The sequence below is a fragment of the Podarcis tiliguerta genome (genome assembly GCF_965153285.1).
Source record: "Podarcis tiliguerta genome assembly, chromosome: 6".
Lineage (NCBI taxonomy): Eukaryota > Metazoa > Chordata > Lepidosauria > Squamata > Lacertidae > Podarcis > Podarcis tiliguerta.
The window spans coordinates 72396437-72412427 of NC_139539.1; the positions used below are offsets into that span (position 1 = coordinate 72396437).

Here is a 15991-nt window from a genome sequence, read left to right on the forward strand (position 1 = left end):
TGATTTCTGAGCAGACCTGCACATATTCCTGAGGGAATATGGCCTTTGGGAGACAGAGAAAAGGGGTGCCCACCCTGATGTAATCAGCTTAATTCAGTTGGCCAGCTAGTACTGACCAGTGACTTTGTGAATTGGTGGGACAGTTTCATCTTTCCTTTGTCCCCTGCATTTTTCTCTTTCTCTTTCTAGGATCCACCCATAATTAGGGCTGGGTGGTATACTGATATATCATCCAAAATCAGTTTGAAGTCCATATCATGATATTGGTTTCATAAATTTTGACCTAGCAATATATTGCAAATCATGATGTCTATGTGTGTGCTATGCAAAAATCACAATGTGATTTTGTGAGCCAATGTGAGCCAGTGCCTCTACATAGCTCCGTCCTTATTTCAGTCTTTGTGATATGTGTTGGTTTATCATGATGTTTAGCTGGTGATCTATCACAGTGTTGAAAACCAGATATCCCCCACCCCTATCCATAACTGAGTCTTTTCAAACATGTTCTGGAACTTGGGCGTAATACAACAAGAGCTGGAGCCACATGGTACACATTTGTTTAATGAGTGCTTTGCAAAGCTCATGTTCTTTGACCTGTGACTATTTGGTTGAAGGATCTCTGTGTTAGAACAGACAATTAAGGCTCTCAAAGTAGTGACTTAAACGGCAAATCCTCTTGTGGCTGTGTACACATCACCGTTTGCTCTGGCTCCGGTGTGAATCCACCACCGGCCCCTGAAGCTGTGTCCACATGAGGTTAGCCAGATCTGTCCCATAGCTTCTTGAGAAGTCCTGCTGATTCGATGTGTTTTCCCTCAAACCAGCTTCAATCTGATTTGAAAACATAAACTACAGTTAAGGTGAAGTGTGTACGTTTAAGACAGACGTGGTGCATGTGCAGATAAGTTTCACTGAGTTCAGGGGGGGGTGTAGGGGTGAGGGAAACCGAACAGTGACACAGATCAGGTAAAGGCATTCCCACCCCATCACTGGTGTGTATAAAGGTAAGGTAAAGGGACCCCTGACCATTAGGTCCAGTCGTGACCGACTCTGGTGTTGCGGTGCCCATCTCACTTTATTGGCCGAGGGAGCCTGCGTACAGCTTCCGGGTCATGTGGCTAGCATGACTAAGCTGCTTTTGGCGAACCAGAGTAGTGCACGGAAATGCCATTTACCTTCCTGTCGGAGCGGTACCTATTTATCTACTTGCACTTTGACGTGCTTTCAAACTGCTAGGTTGGCAGGAGCAGGGACCGAGCAACAGGAGCTCACCCCGTCATGGGGATTCGAACCGCTGACCTTCCGATCAACAAGTCCTAGACTCTGTGGTTTAACCCACAGCACCACCTGTGTCCCCCACAGTGCCACCCGCATGGGGGATGGTGTGTATAGCAAGGTGCAAATATGATTTGAAATGCAGCAGGGGAAAATGACCTTGCTGCATTTTAAGCCACTAACGTGTGTCTTGCCTAGGTCAGTGACCCATGCATTACACATTTAACCATGCTATCCTACACACATTTACTCAGAAGTAAGGTAAAAGGTAAAGGACCCCTCGATGGTTGAGTCCAGTCAAAGGCAACTACAGTATGGAGTTGCGGCGCTTTTCTCGCTTTCAGGCCGAGGGAGCCGGCGTTTGTCCGCAGACAGCTTTCCAGGTCATGTGGCCAGCATGACTAAACCGCTTCTGGCACAACAAAACACTGTGATGGAAACCAGAGTGCACGGAAATGCCATTTACCTTCCCACTGCAGTGGTACCTATTTATCTACTTGCACTGGCGTGCTTTCGAACTGCTAGGTTGGCAGATGCTGGGACAGAGCAACGGGAGCTCACTCCGTTGCGGGGATTTGAACCGCTGACCTTCCGATTGGCAAGCCCAAGAGGCTCAGTGGTTTAGACCACAGAGCCACCCGCGTCTCTCAGAAGTAAGCCCCACTGAGCTCAATAGGACTTGCTTTTAGGCCAGTTCCAAGATTGCAGCCTTAGTTCTGTGCTACTAGTTGTTTACCTCTGCCCTGGTTTATTTAATAAGGCTCATTTCATAATTTATGGAGTATGACTCTTTAAAATAACATTTTGACCAGATTCTTAAGTTTCCCATGGAAGAAAAGGAACATATTAAAAGTCCATTAATAAAATTGTCTGCCTTGACAGCTTTTCTTTTTTTAAAAAAACAAAAACAAGAAATGGAACCCCAAACAGAATTAATTTGTTGATTATTTTTAAAGTTGTCACAGCTTCTTGAAAGAGCTATCATAGATAGATAGTTTTAGTATTTCCTCTTTCTTAAAAAAATGTGCGAAAAACAATAAGAAACCTAGAATTTCTATTTGAAATGTTTCATTGACAACCATTTTTCATATAGGTTACTCCTATCCCCACATTTCTGTTCATCTCGGTTTGGGTGTTCTAGTCTTTCCTGAACTGCTGAACAAATGCAGCGGGCATCAACCTTTAGAAATGAATTGAAAACTTTAAATGGTTAAAACCAAACAACCTTTCATTGTGCTTTGACATGGTAACTGCAGAAAATAGCTCTGTTGGGTAGATGTCTTTAATATGTTTGTGGTTGCTGTTTTTTTAAGCTCACAAAGATCTATTATCAAGTTTTTAGAAACAGCAAATTTCAGCTTGCATGGCTTTTCTTCTTCCTTGTTATATTTAGTATGCACATCCTTTTGTCTATGACTTCATTTGTTTGATGTTAAAATATGATGGGTGAGTTTGTTACATTGCCAGCTTTTATCTGTTGCTGCTCCTTGCCTTTTTTATATTAAATTTATGTGTCTGACTCTGGTTTGGCCAGATATATGGATTATGTGTCATTCCCAAGGTAGTTTGGAAAAGATCCTCCAGATTGCTTCAACTTTTTGGCAATTTTTCTCCTGTCCTCCACAGTGACACATTTTCATTAAGTCCTTGATCCAGGATGACCCTGTGGGAGCCTTCTCCTTCATTGTAAGGCAATCTTTCCTGGCTAACAACATAGGGTCTGTTTGTAGCAAGCTTTTTTTTTATTACTATTTTAAAGAGCACTTTGATAAGCACTAGGTTCCTGATGAAGCCTATTGTTCCTCCACTCAGAGACCTCGGCTTGGTTGCCAACTCCAGATGTTCCCTTTGCAGTGGAAGGGCTCCCAAGAACAAAACAAATCTGTTTCTGCCTTTATTTCGTGGCACTTGGAATATCTCTTTTGTCTGCTACCTTGAAAGAAGGGCAGAATGCAAATGCGATGAATGAAAATTAAAAGAATATCTGTATGGCATATGCATAGAGCTGTCATAAAACTGTTAACTCATATTTTTCTCTGTGAATTGGAAGGGAAGTGCAATAAAACAGGATCCAGAGCTAAGCTTCCATAGGTTTGCTTGCTGGAAGACTCTTAGCCTCTTCTCATGTTTTGTTTCCTAACCTGCAAAATGTGAATATCAGAGGCTGTCTTTCGTAGGATTGTTATGGATGAATAAGGTAAGAAAATAAAGTGGGCCATAAAAGCAGTTTGAGGGGAAATGAAGTTACCTTGCAGTTAAGATTATTCACATGTAAGGTTGCACGTAGCATCCTGAAAGTTGAGAGAATAGTTTAGGGATGGATTTACAGCACAATGGACAGCAGCCATAGCAAGAATTGAGCATCTGGTACGCGGAAACAAATGACATTCTTTTGGCTAATTCCTGTTCAGATTAGCAGAGAGTGCCTGGCACTGCTTAGGAACTTGAAAAAACTAAAATAATATTCTGGGTTGTTTTTTTTAATGGCTAGTGTAATTTGTGAGTTTGCGCGTGCGCACACACACACACACACACACACACTGTTGCCTGGCTCATTGCATCCAATGGCATCTGATTATAAGTGAAAACTGCCTCTTCAGCTTGCAAAACCTTATTTTTAACTGCCATGCCATCTTGGTCTGCCATCTTGATTCAAAATAGAGTACAGAAGGAGACTGCTTCATCCTACGTCAGGAACTCTTGTGCCAAGTTAGGCAATGACATCTTGAGAGGCATACACATTGGCGCAGTTGTGACTTGCCATGCCATATTGGGCAACAATCCCTTCAGAACCACCCAGATCAGTGCGGTTTTGACCCGTGATGCCAAATTGGGCAAAGTTCCACCAAATGGTGGGAGGGTGCAAAGAGGTTCTGCTGCTACCCCACCAAGTGGGTACTGAAGGGGCTGAGCCAGGGGGGCAATGTAGAAGGCCCTTCTGGAGCTCTTGTCTAGGGGTGGCACCTGGAAGATCAGGATTTTGATTCTTGCATTACAGAGGGTTGTACAAGATGATCCTTAGGTGCCTTCCAACTCTACAATCCTGTAAATGCCTTTTTCTTTGGGGGCAAGAGGTGAGATCATGATTGATTTTGTTTGTGTGTGTGCAGACTAAAAGTGTGGTTTCTGGTTGCCTTTTATCTCTGCTGTGCTTGTGGGTTGGCTAAAGTATGATGCTAAAAATAGTTAAATTTTCTTAGTTGTACATCCCCCCCCCCGATTTTGAGTTAGCTGTTGTTGTTAATTGCTGAGTGGATTGCTTAATGATGTTATTGAAATTAGATACTGTTAATTGACCTATTCAATAGGCTATATAGGTATGTTTTACGCTTAAACTTTCATAAACACTTGGCTTGTCAGTGGTGTAATGCATTTTTTTAATAGCTAAATAATTTGTGCTGCTATTGTATTTAGATTGTTGTCACTTGATTTTATGTGAATTGCTTTCAGGACAATCAGTGTCTACTCATAATTAAGTTCCATTGTTTTCAATTGGACCTACTCCCTGGTAAGTGGGTATAGGATTGCAACCACTGTATTTGTGGAAAATGCAGTATGTGAGAAATCAAATGACCAGGACTATGACTACACAATAACAATTAATATAAGGAAACTTTGATTTTAATTTAAACAAGCAACAAAAATCTGACCTCTTATACCCTTAAATTTACATTTTTGCAGCTGTAGCTTGTGATGCTGTTTTGAAGCCGAAAGGAGACTTTAGTTTGTACTATAATGAAGAGATGTGGATTTCTTCGTATGTATGAATTAGTCATGCATCATAAGGGTCATATGAATGATCACCAAGGAAGTCAAATTTCCTGTTTTATGTTTGTTTTTCTGAGTACGGTGTTTCATCCTTAAGAATTGCCTGCCATAGAAACACTTAGTGGGTGGAGACAAAATTAAAGTGTTACTTGATTAGAAAGCCACATGGCATATCACATTTTCCTCTGCAGCTCTTGTTTCTGACTTAAGACATTCTTCTCTCTTCTCCCCACCCCACGACTGTTATCTTCAAAGAACTGACCATGTAATAAGAGGTGGCCTGAATACAATATAAAATTTCCCTGTATTCTAAGGCAAATTTTACCATGCATTAATTTACGCCCATGTGAACAGGGCTTCTGAAAGACTAGCAATTTGAAATCTGGTCACTGCAAGATTTTCAAACCAAGAAATAGTGTCCAAGATTTCTTTTTTCTTCCACTTGTGCCATGTCTTCTAGATGTAAGCCTCTGGGCGGGAGCTGCCTTATCTTACTGCTTTATCAGACATGGCTTCCCCCAAAGGGTGCTGGGAGTTGTTCAGAGACCCCATTCCCCTCACAGAGCTATGGTGCCTTGAGTGGTTTTAACAGCCAGTCCTCCTTCCTTGGGAACTGTAGCTCTGTTGAGGGGTCTCCTAACAACTCTCATCGCCCTTAACAAATTACAGTTCCCAGGCGGCAAGCCATGAAGTTTAAAGTAGCATTTAAAAAAAAGGTAAAGGACCCCTGACAAGTCCAGTCACAGATTTACTCTGGGGTTGTGCTCATCTCGCTTTACAGGCCGAGGGAGCCGGCGTTTGTCCGCAGACAGTTTTTCCAGGTCATGTGGCCAGCATGACTAAGCCGCTTCTGGCGCAACAGAACACAGAAACCAGAGCAGCACATGGAAACGCTGTTTACCCTCCCACCAGAGCAGTACCTATTTATCTGCTTGAACTTTTTGGGGGTCGTGCTTTCAAACTGCTAGGTTGGCAGGAGCTGGGACTGAGCAACGGGAGCTCACCCCATCGCAGGGATTTGAACCGCCAAACTTCTGATTGGCAAGCCCAAGAGACTCAGTGGTTTAGACCACAGCGCCACCCACATAAGTACAGTGGTACCTCGGGTTACATACGCTTCAGGTTACATACGCTTCAGGTTACAGACTCCGCTAACCCAGAAATAGTACCTCGGGTTAAGAACTTTGCTTCAGGATGAGAACAGAAATCACAGGGCGGCAGTGCAGCAGCAGCAGAAGGCCCCGTTAGCTAAAGTGGTGCTTCAGGTTAAGAACAGTTTCAGGTTACGAACGGACCTCCAGAACGAATTAAGTATGTAACCAGAGGTACCACTGTAAGTAGCATTAGAGTGCTTTAAATGTATAGTGCAGACAGATGTGGTCCAGGATTGAAACTGGCTTATCGTGTGGGGAGCAGGACCCTGTATGGCTGATGGTGACTCCTGTAGACATGGGACCCCCTGAGGCCATGGGGTGTCCATGCGGCATGCAGTTTTCAGGTGTTACGCTTTTTCCATGTCACTTCTGGCAGCCTCCCTGTGGAGGCCGTGGCGTCTGAATAGGCTGAGAGTCAAACGTGTTTTACCACCACCGTGACATTCAAATAGCCTCCATGTTTGTTGATTGCCCTTGGGGATGGTATTTTATGTAAATAGGACCTTGTTCTTGGGGCCTAGCCATCCTGCGTTTCACCGTAGAACATTTCCGCATCTTTACTTAAAGCATCAGGGAGAAAATGAGCAGGTTTTTGTTTGTTTAACCCTTCAGCAGTGGCAGAGTTCAAAACAAAAGCAGCTTTCTCTACCCCCCCTCCCCGTTCGCAGTTGCCTAGCAACCTCCCTCCCCTTTATTAGCATACAGTTTAATTCCTTTTTATTACAGGACTAAGCCACGTTAAGCATTCTTGTTCAACCCAGTGCAGGTTTTGGCAAGCATTTGACTTGGCAAAAAATCAGAGAGAGAGGAGAAAATATGTGACTGAAGCGGGCTGGGGGGAGAGAAATAAAAAAAGGAGAGAAATTGTTTGGCTTTAAAAGGCATCCTCACATGCTGAGCAAATAAAATTGCCCATCGCCCAGCTTTCATTTTTTGCTGTTTTGGGTTGAAACCAGTGAGCGAACTCTTCTATGTCTGTGTGTCAGCTGAGGTAATTCCACACAGAACGGGGACCTTTTTCCATCCACCATGGTTAAAAGCGTTAATAATAATACAGTGGTACCTCAGGTTAAGAACTTAATTCGTTCTGGAGGTCCGTTCTTAACCTGAAACTGTTCTTAACCTGAGGTACCACTTTAGCTAATCACCACCGTGTGATTTCTGTTCTCATCCTGAGGTAAAGTTCTTAACCCGAGGTACTATTTCTGGGTTAACCTGAAGTGTCTGTAACCTGAGGTACCACTGTAATTTTTCCACCCTGAGGTCCGAGAACGGGTTGCAACAATTAAAGCACAATGAGCATCTCTTCATAGAAAGGTTAAGAAAGGCTTTCTTGCTGTTCAGGAGACCTGTAATTTGCACTTGTCCCTCCCCCCCTCGAGATACTTGCAACTATAATAGGATTGCCTAGAATTTTATTTTAACTCTGGCTTATCATGGATCTCAACATTAAAGGGAAAGGGCTGTTGGAGGCAGGCTTAGGACCTGCGGCTCTGATGCAAGGAGGAGGTAGACTTCAGAAGAAGAACTGAAGCTGCCTCAGGCACTGCATCTATCAGTTAGTAAGAGAAAGTAGGCAGAGGAAAGCAAAAATCACATGGAGCTGCCTCAGGCCTTGACTGTACTGGCCAGTTGGTCGGAGATACGTTGAAGGCTGTTTCAATGAGCTGAGGGCTGCCAAGGCTTCATGGGGGGACTCGCTACATTGGGAGCAGGGATAAATGGATCCTAGTCTGGATTATGCAGGTCCAGGATAATTATCTTTTTCCTGTAACTGCAGGCATGCCTGCTGGAGTCCAGAAAAACGTTCAGGCTCCTTCCCAGTCTGTGCTAGGCAATGTGAATAATGATATATGCTCAGTATATACCCTGACGCACCATCACAATTCTGTAGCTTCTCCTCACTGTTTTTAAGCCTTTCCAGTACTGCCTTTTCAAAACTCACAAGAATAGTTTGACAATGTGAGTGAGTGAATTATTTTCGGCTGGCCATGGAAGCAATACAGAGGCAGGACCTCTTCTGCATCTTCTTGTCTAACACCCAGAGATGCATTGCCTTCTCATGGATGCTGAAGTGTAACAGCCAAAGCCACCCAGTTGCAAAGACATGCTTACATTGAACTAGTGCAAATGCTACCTTGTGATTTTTTTTTCTTAAGGTCTTGAAAAAACAACAGTTGCCAAAGCTTGTCTATTTCTTCTCCTTGTGTTTATTCCAAATTTTAAAATTGGAAGCAGGGTGGATTTGATTTAAATCAAATTGATTTAAATCACTAGTCAGTAAGACTTGATTTATTTATTTATTTATTTTTTTACAAAAAGACTCATTCTTGCTGTTACAATCTTAATATTTACAACCAGATGAAGGTTTCATTTTTGGAATAATAAATTTTCAGAGTAGTTTTTATAGTTATATCAAAAATTACTGATTTGGATATACTATTAGAAATACATGAACAGATAATTAGGAAATTATTGTGAGGTTTAATAAATTAACCATTTATATTTGGACAACTTTTCTGCTGTACTTTATTGAAAGGAGAAAAATAATCTTTTCCTTAATACAATTAAACAATTTATTTAACTGAAACAATAACATTATAGCATGTTTGTTAACTGATGTGGTGAATTTTTTTTAAAAAAGAAAACTGAGTTTTAGCACACATGAAAAACTTAAGACAAATCCTTACTTCCTGATGAATAGCCTTTGGACTATAATGTAACTTAAATAGAAAACTATCTTTGGAAATATTTTTCCTCCAAAAGCATTTTATTTTAAAAATCTGATTAAAATAAACAAAACAATTTTTTAATTATCATTTTTTAATCATTGATTTTTATCCACCCTGATTGGAAGCATTGTCATAATTGTCATATATTTGTTGCCCCTATTAGATGGGTGCTTATGGGATGTTAACAGGCACCCATGATGTCATACAACTATGAAATCAGAGTGTCCCAAGGCTCTAGAGCACTCCTTGCTGTTGGCAACTACTGCTGCTGCTGTCAGAAATAGCAAACTACATGGCCAGTGACTGCCTGGAAAAAGTAAGTGTGACCATTTATTGCGTTAGAACTGATGAGGTCCACTCATTTTTGGCTAGCAAAGACTTGGAACAAGTAACTATTGGATCTTTGTATTGCAAAGTGTGGTTGTGGGTGCATGGTTGCTGTGCGGTTAATTGAGGAGCAGGTTTCTTCAAGTTTTGCATTGGTTGCTAGGACAAAGTGGTTTTTTTCCTTTTTGAGCAGTAGCTCTTGAGCATGGCTCTGGATGCCAGTTTTATGTTGGCAAAAAAGTGGTGCGTAATTTGCTGTGAACAAATCCTGTTTTGCTTGACACAGCTTCAGAGATCTTGGAAAGGCAGGCTGCTTTATTATTGATATTGCTCTATTATTTTTGAGAAGAACAGTGATATATATGTTTAAAATAAATTATGCCACGCTCCTGAGGGGGGCAGGAAATATTTAAAAGCCTGCAAGACTGCTGAATATATTGTGCTGTTCTTCTGCAGCTGCAGTGTGGCTACCTGTTACAAAATCAATAAAGTAAAGGTACCCCTGCCCGTATGGGCCAGTCGTGTCCGACTCTAGGGTTGTGCACCCATCTCACTTAAGAGGCCGGGGGCCAGCGCTGTCCAGAGACACTTCCGGGTCACATGGCCAGCATGACGAAGCTCTCTGGTGAGCTAGCACCAGCGCAGCACACTGAAACACCGTTTACGTTCCCGCTATAAAGCGGTACCTATTTATCTACTTGCACTTAAGGGTGCTTTCGAACTGCTAGGTGGGCAGGAGCTGGGACCGAAAGACGGGAGCTCACCCCGCCGCGGGGATTTGAACCGCCGACCATATGATCGGCAAGTCCTAGGCACTGAGGTTTTACCCACAGCTCCACCCTCTACAAAATCAATAGTACTGTCTGATTAATAAGAGGAAAGGAGTAGATGATTGTGCTGGCTGTGAGAAGCTGTGCGTTTTCTCCGGTACCCGTTGCTGTCAACTTTCTGCCCTTCTGTGCCTGGTTGCAACCCATTCCAGCTGCTCAGACTAGGGCTGGAAGTGATTTTGTAGCAAGATGCCACACTTCAGCTTTGATAAGTTAAGTGTAAACAGGCAACCAAAGGGATGAGGTAAGCAGCTCTTCTGAATGGGTAATTCTGTGCATTGATATAATGTTCCACTAGGGGGGTCAGGTGATCCCCTCAAGAATTAAAAGCATGTTGGGGTGGCTGTGAGGTCATGTGAGCTAGCCCTGCATAAATTTTGGAAGTCCCATAGAGACCTTTTCCTTGTTGGTCCCTGGAGAGTAGGGGTGCCTAAGCTCGGCTAGGTCATGTGAGACATCAACCCCACCCTCATGCATGCTTTTTTGTTGTTTAGTCATTTAGTCGTGTCCGACTCTTCATGACCCCATGGACCAGAGCACACCAGGCACTCCTGTCTTCCACTGCCTCCCACAGTTTGGTCAAACTCATGCTGGTAGCTTCGAGAACACTGTCCAGCCATCTCGTCCTCTGTTGTCCACTTCTCTTTGTGCCCTCCATCTTTCCCAACATCAGGGTCTTTTCCAAGGAGTCTTCTCTTCTCATGAGGTGGCCAAAGTATTGGAGCCTCAGCTTCAGGATCTGAGCACTCAGGGCTGATATCCTTAAGAATGGATAGGTTTGATCTTCTTGAAGTCCATGGGGCTCTCCAGAGTCTCCTCCAGCACCATGCATGCTTTTAAATTGTCTTAAATCCCACGTACCACATGGCCATGAGTGGTCAAATGCTGTGATCGACAGAAAGTGCTGCTCATAGATGTTAATGCAGAGAAGGCAGTGGTGAAGATAATCAACAGAGAAAAGGGATGTCTGTGGTTCAAAGGACAACCCAGCCATAAGCTCATTGGGTGAGTGTCATTAGACATGCTTCTCTCGTCAGTGTCCTCCTTAAAGGTAAAGGTACCCCTGCCCTTACGGGCCAGTCTTGACAGACTCTAGGGTTGTGCGCCCATCTCACTCAAGAGGCCGGGGGCCAGCACTGTCCGGAGACACTTCCGGGTCACGTGGCCAGCGTGACATCGCTGCTCTGGCGAACCAGAGCCGCACACGGAAACGCTGTTTACCTTCCCGCTAGTAAGCGGTCCCTATTTATCTACTTGCACCCGAGAGTGCTTTCGAACTGCTAGGTTGGCAGGTGCTGGGACCGAACAACAGGAGCGCACCCCGTCGCGGGGATTCGAACCGCCGACCTTTCGATTGGCAAGCCCTAGGCACTGAGGCTTTTACCCACAGCGGCACCCGCGTCCCAGTGTCCTCCTTATGCAGCCACTAATCTGTAAATAACGCCAATCAAACTCATAGGATTACTACCCACAATTAGACTTCATCTACAGATAATGGATATCATATGCTGGGAATACTTAAGAAAGAACATTATTTTGATTCTAAGTATTACCATAAGTAATGTAATAAATAGAAACCTTTGACTAGATTAGTGGATTATCCACCTGTAAAATAAGCGAGGAGGGGAATCAAGCTCTTTCAAATGTAAACCACCACCCCTCCCTCCCCCCAATTCTTGAAAGGAAAAACTAGTGAGTTTTCTATATCATATTTGTAAATAGGCTTGGCTGGTTTTTAATGCAAAAGGAATAGGCCAAGAGATGGGTGAGTGCTGAATTGATGCTAATTAGTGAAATTATTACTTTCTACCATGTAACTCTGAATTATTTTTGGAAATTCTGTTTTCGGTCTATTTTTCTTTAATAAGGACTTTTGAATTATACGTGTGTGTAAGTGTGTAAAGTATGGCATTCCAGTGTCTATTTAAAATGTGGAATGGTGTTTACAATGTTCATGGAATGCTGCCTTGGAGCGAAATCCTGTGATTTTGTTTGGGAAAAGGTCCATAAGCTATTTCTTTCTGGGCAGGAGATGTGGTCAAACACTTGATTTTAACCAGTTCTTAACGCGAGGCAATGGTTAGCTATATTAATTTTCAGCTTTCAGTTTCTGGTGTATTCTCAGTCCGTTGGATAGGTTTGCAGGGAGAATAAGAGGTAAGCCTGAACAGCAGCAGGAAAAAGCAAGTGACCATTCAAAAGGAAACAATGGAAGGGCAAAATAATCCAGAATGCAGTTTAGTAACCCTATCATTTTGGGTTTGCTCAAATATAGCACTATGATGTCATTGCTCACCTGAAGGAGATAGGTGAGACTGCCATCTTTGGTTGAAGTTCTAGGTTTCAAAGTGGCGAGGAGAACATAGAATAAGGGTTGCTTCTGGTCAGTTTGCAATAATTGGGCTCAGAGGAGCTATGGAGAAACTCCATGCTCTCCCTAGTAATTGCCCATACCTCATTTTGAAGACTTGTCTCACAGTTGGAGAACACTGATGTATAAGTGGTGTAAATTTTATGTCTGTTCCATCTCTTATCACAATTGCTTACTATAGTAGTGGTGCTAATTTTAGTGGAGCTGCTGTGGTTTTTAGAATGGCAGTGAAAGCTAACGGTGTTATATCTTCACCTTCTTCAGACCAGAGAAAAAGGGAGGGGGTCAAATTTTGTCTGGTTTGCATTTTATTATGTACCCACTTAACTCATGCTTTCTGAAACAGTGCGCAAACCAAAAACCCAGTTGTGCTTTGAAATTCACTCTCTGAATTTTGTGTTCCAATGCCCCAACAACAACAAGAACAAACTGGATATATGGGAATATATGTAAATTGGTGTGTGTGAAAATGACATACTGATGGATTTATAAAGCGTCACAAAAATCCACCAGCGTTTTAGTGCACAATGCTCCAGATACACACACACACACACACACACACATGATACAGAAATTTAATAGAAACTGAAATTGACAGATTCCCCCATTCTACATTTATGCCCCATCCTGCAACATGGAACTCACGTTTCATTTGTTTAATCTATGTATTTGACGTTCTGTTTGTTTTCCTCTTCTTGCTTTCCCCCTACATTTTTCACCTCTTAAGAAAACTTTAACAACCACCCAAATGTTGATGATGCTATCCGTCTTAGGTCAGGATGCTGCTACCTGATGGAAGATGTACGATGTAAGGCATTCTGGCTGCATTGACAGCCCTGCTTTAGAAAGGTTAGCTGCTTCAGAAATGTCAATTTAAATGAATAAATGAACATTTAAATACATTTCAAAAAAGTGTTCATTTCCCCCTGCAGGATCTTGTATGAAAGTTTTTTTTTTAATGCATTTGTTTAAGACGTCCTATTTATAATCCAATAGCCCTCAATTTATGCTAATAAAACTGTTATGCAAACCCCACCATCATGTAGCTAATTTTTCTCTCTCTCTCATGCACACAGTCAGCCCTCATTTGTATTCATAAGGTTTATAGCCTGTAATTGCTGAATATTGGAAAAACAAGGGAATTACCTTTTTGTTCCCCAGAGGCAGGCTCTATGCTTCATCGCTGATCTATGGTGCTTATGACATTTTGAGCAGAATGTGTTCTGAGCTGTCATACAACTTGACGCCAAAGAATTTAAAGATTGCCGTCTTATGGACCTGGAAAGAGAAGAAAACGAAGATCAACTGAAAGTAAAAAATAATAAAAAAATAAAAAAATAAATTGGATGCAGCTTCTGCTTTTGTCCCATTGATCGGGACCATTTTTATTTTCCTTTCCTCCTCAGCAGTTTTCTCTGTTGTGATTTGTTCAGTATTCTTATAATGTAATCGCTAACAAATATCTCTGAGTAGGCATATTTGTGTGTTTCGTTTCCCTTTCTTACTTCACTTATTAAAATGGTTGTGGGATTTATATAAGCACTAAGGGAAGCAGCAATGTCTGTTCTTGTAAGAAAAACACTGGGGATTAATTGGATTAGTAGTGTGTCTGGCATCTGGTGGGTGGGGCTTTTGTGTTGTGCTCCGGAATCAGCCCCTCCCTTCGCGTGTTCAATTAAGTTCTGTTAGAGAGGCCAACTGTCGTTCTTGCCTCATGAGGTTGTTTCTGTTTCTCTCAGTAGCATGTTATTGTGTTACCGTTTTCTTTATTATTAAAGCTATTCTTGACATAGACGTGAGCCGCTTACTTTGCTGAAATAAAAGAAACTCTGTCAAAGATTGGTGGAATATCCTAAACTGGATGAGTGAGGGGATATTCCCAGTCTAACAGGAGTTTGCTTTGTTTTAGTCACCCCCACTGTCCACAACAGTTCTACTCCACATGCCTGGTGTCCCCAAATATATATACAGTAGTACCTTGGTTCTTGAACAGAATGCATTTTGAGAGTCTCTTCGAGTCCCGGAACTGTTAGAAAACTAAGGTGCAGCTTCTGATTGGCTGCAGGAGTGTCCTGCAGCCAATCGGAAGCCGCGGAAGCCGTGCCAGACGTTTAGCTTGCAAAAATTGTTTGAAAACAAGAATACTCACTTCCAGGTTTCAATCGTTTGGGAGCCTATTTGTTCAGGAACCAAGGTGTTTGAGATCCAAGGTACGACTGTACTTCTGTATCAGTGTTACTGAATTTAAAATTGGAGGCACGTTCTATGTTCCAGCCTGAAAAGGATTACTTTTCTGTCCTGAGACTCATTTGCCTCTTTATGTCTTCATGAATCCCTGATCTGGACATGCCACTTGATTAGAAGGCAAGCCCAGCATTGTTAACTCCGGCAGAGAGATACAATGGGCAGATAACTTTATAGGTGAGATCTTTGGCTCCATGAGAGGTCCAGAGAATGGCAGCATGAAAACGGGCCTTTTCTGCAGTGGCTCTCCATTGGTGGAATGCTCTTCCCAGAATGGCTCACTTGACACCTTCATTGCACATCTTTAGGCCCCAAGTGAAAACGTTTCTCTGTAACCAGGCCTTTGGCTGATGTTCTATGGCCTTTTCATTGTGTTTAAGGGAGTGGGATCATTGTTTTGTTTTGTTCCTGTTTTATGATGTAGTTTGTCTTTTCCTTTTGTATTTTCATGTTGTGAACTTCCCAGTGATATTCAGATGAAGGGCTATATACAAATTTAAATGACAACAACAACAATTTTATTATTTATATGTTGCCCATCTGGCTGGGTTGCCCCAGCCACTCTTGGCAGCTTCCAACAAAATATTAAGGACACAACATTAACCGTAAATAACTTCTCTGAATAGGGATGCCTTCAGAAATAATAACAACATTTTTTGTGGCACATGGTATTAGCATAAAGGTAAAGGTGTAAAGGGACCCCTGACCATTAGGTCCAGTTGTGACCGACTCTGGGGTTGCGGCACTCATCTCGCTTTATTGGCCAAGGGAGCTGGCGTACAGCTTCTGGGTCATGTGGCCAGCATGACTAAGCCACTTCTGGCAAACCAGAGCAGCACACGGAAATGTCATTTACCTTCCCCCCAGAGCAGGACCTATTTATCTACTTGCACTTTGACGTGATTTCGAACTGCTAGGGTTGGCAGGAGCAACTCCCTGGCAACTGGTTTTCCAACTTGAATTCAAAGTTTTGTTTGTGACCTATTAAATTCAGGTCCCCGATATATTTTGGAGTGCCTATCTCAACCCTTCTGTCTTCATTTGGGGCCTTTCCCTGGGTTTCTGCTCTGAGAAGTTTCAGGGGGTTGCAACAAGAGAGAGGGTCTTTTCAGTTGTGGAATGATCCTTCCTTTGAGGTCCACCTGGCACCATCATTAACATCCTTTCAACCCCAAGTAAAAGCATGCCTCTTCCCCAAGGCATTTGATGGTTTAGGATAATTTTGCTGCCTTCTGGTGGCATGTTTTTTGCTGCCATTTTGTTTGGTTTGGTTTGTAGGTTAATGCATTG

General features: G+C 42.6%; 1 protein-coding gene and 2 long non-coding RNA genes across 7 annotated transcripts in view; 2 read left to right on the forward strand and 1 right to left on the reverse strand.

Annotated features, from left to right (window-relative positions):
* Positions 1-15991, forward strand: part of DPYD (dihydropyrimidine dehydrogenase) — a 498994-nt gene that overhangs the window by 8480 nt on the left and 474523 nt on the right. For 2 of the 5 annotated variants that reach the window (XM_083444835.1, XM_083444837.1), the window contains exon 1: positions 4231-4349. The exons of the other annotated variants lie outside the window; for them this stretch is intronic. In XM_083444835.1, coding sequence (XP_083300961.1) covers positions 4287-4349 — 63 coding nt within the window. In that variant the 5' untranslated portion in view covers positions 4231-4286. Of the gene's footprint in view, positions 1-4230; positions 4350-15991 lie in introns of those variants that run through there. 5 annotated transcript variants of the gene reach the window in all.
* On the reverse strand, positions 544-13702 carry LOC310679648. The gene is made up of 2 exons (XR_014512439.1): positions 13604-13702; positions 544-831 (listed from the first exon to the last, which is right to left on the reverse strand). It is a non-coding gene; the product is annotated as an uncharacterized lncRNA (long non-coding RNA).
* On the forward strand, positions 6491-14249 carry LOC310679633. The gene is made up of 4 exons (XR_014512424.1): positions 6491-7188; positions 9093-9245; positions 13185-13306; positions 13619-14249. It is a non-coding gene; the product is annotated as an uncharacterized lncRNA (long non-coding RNA).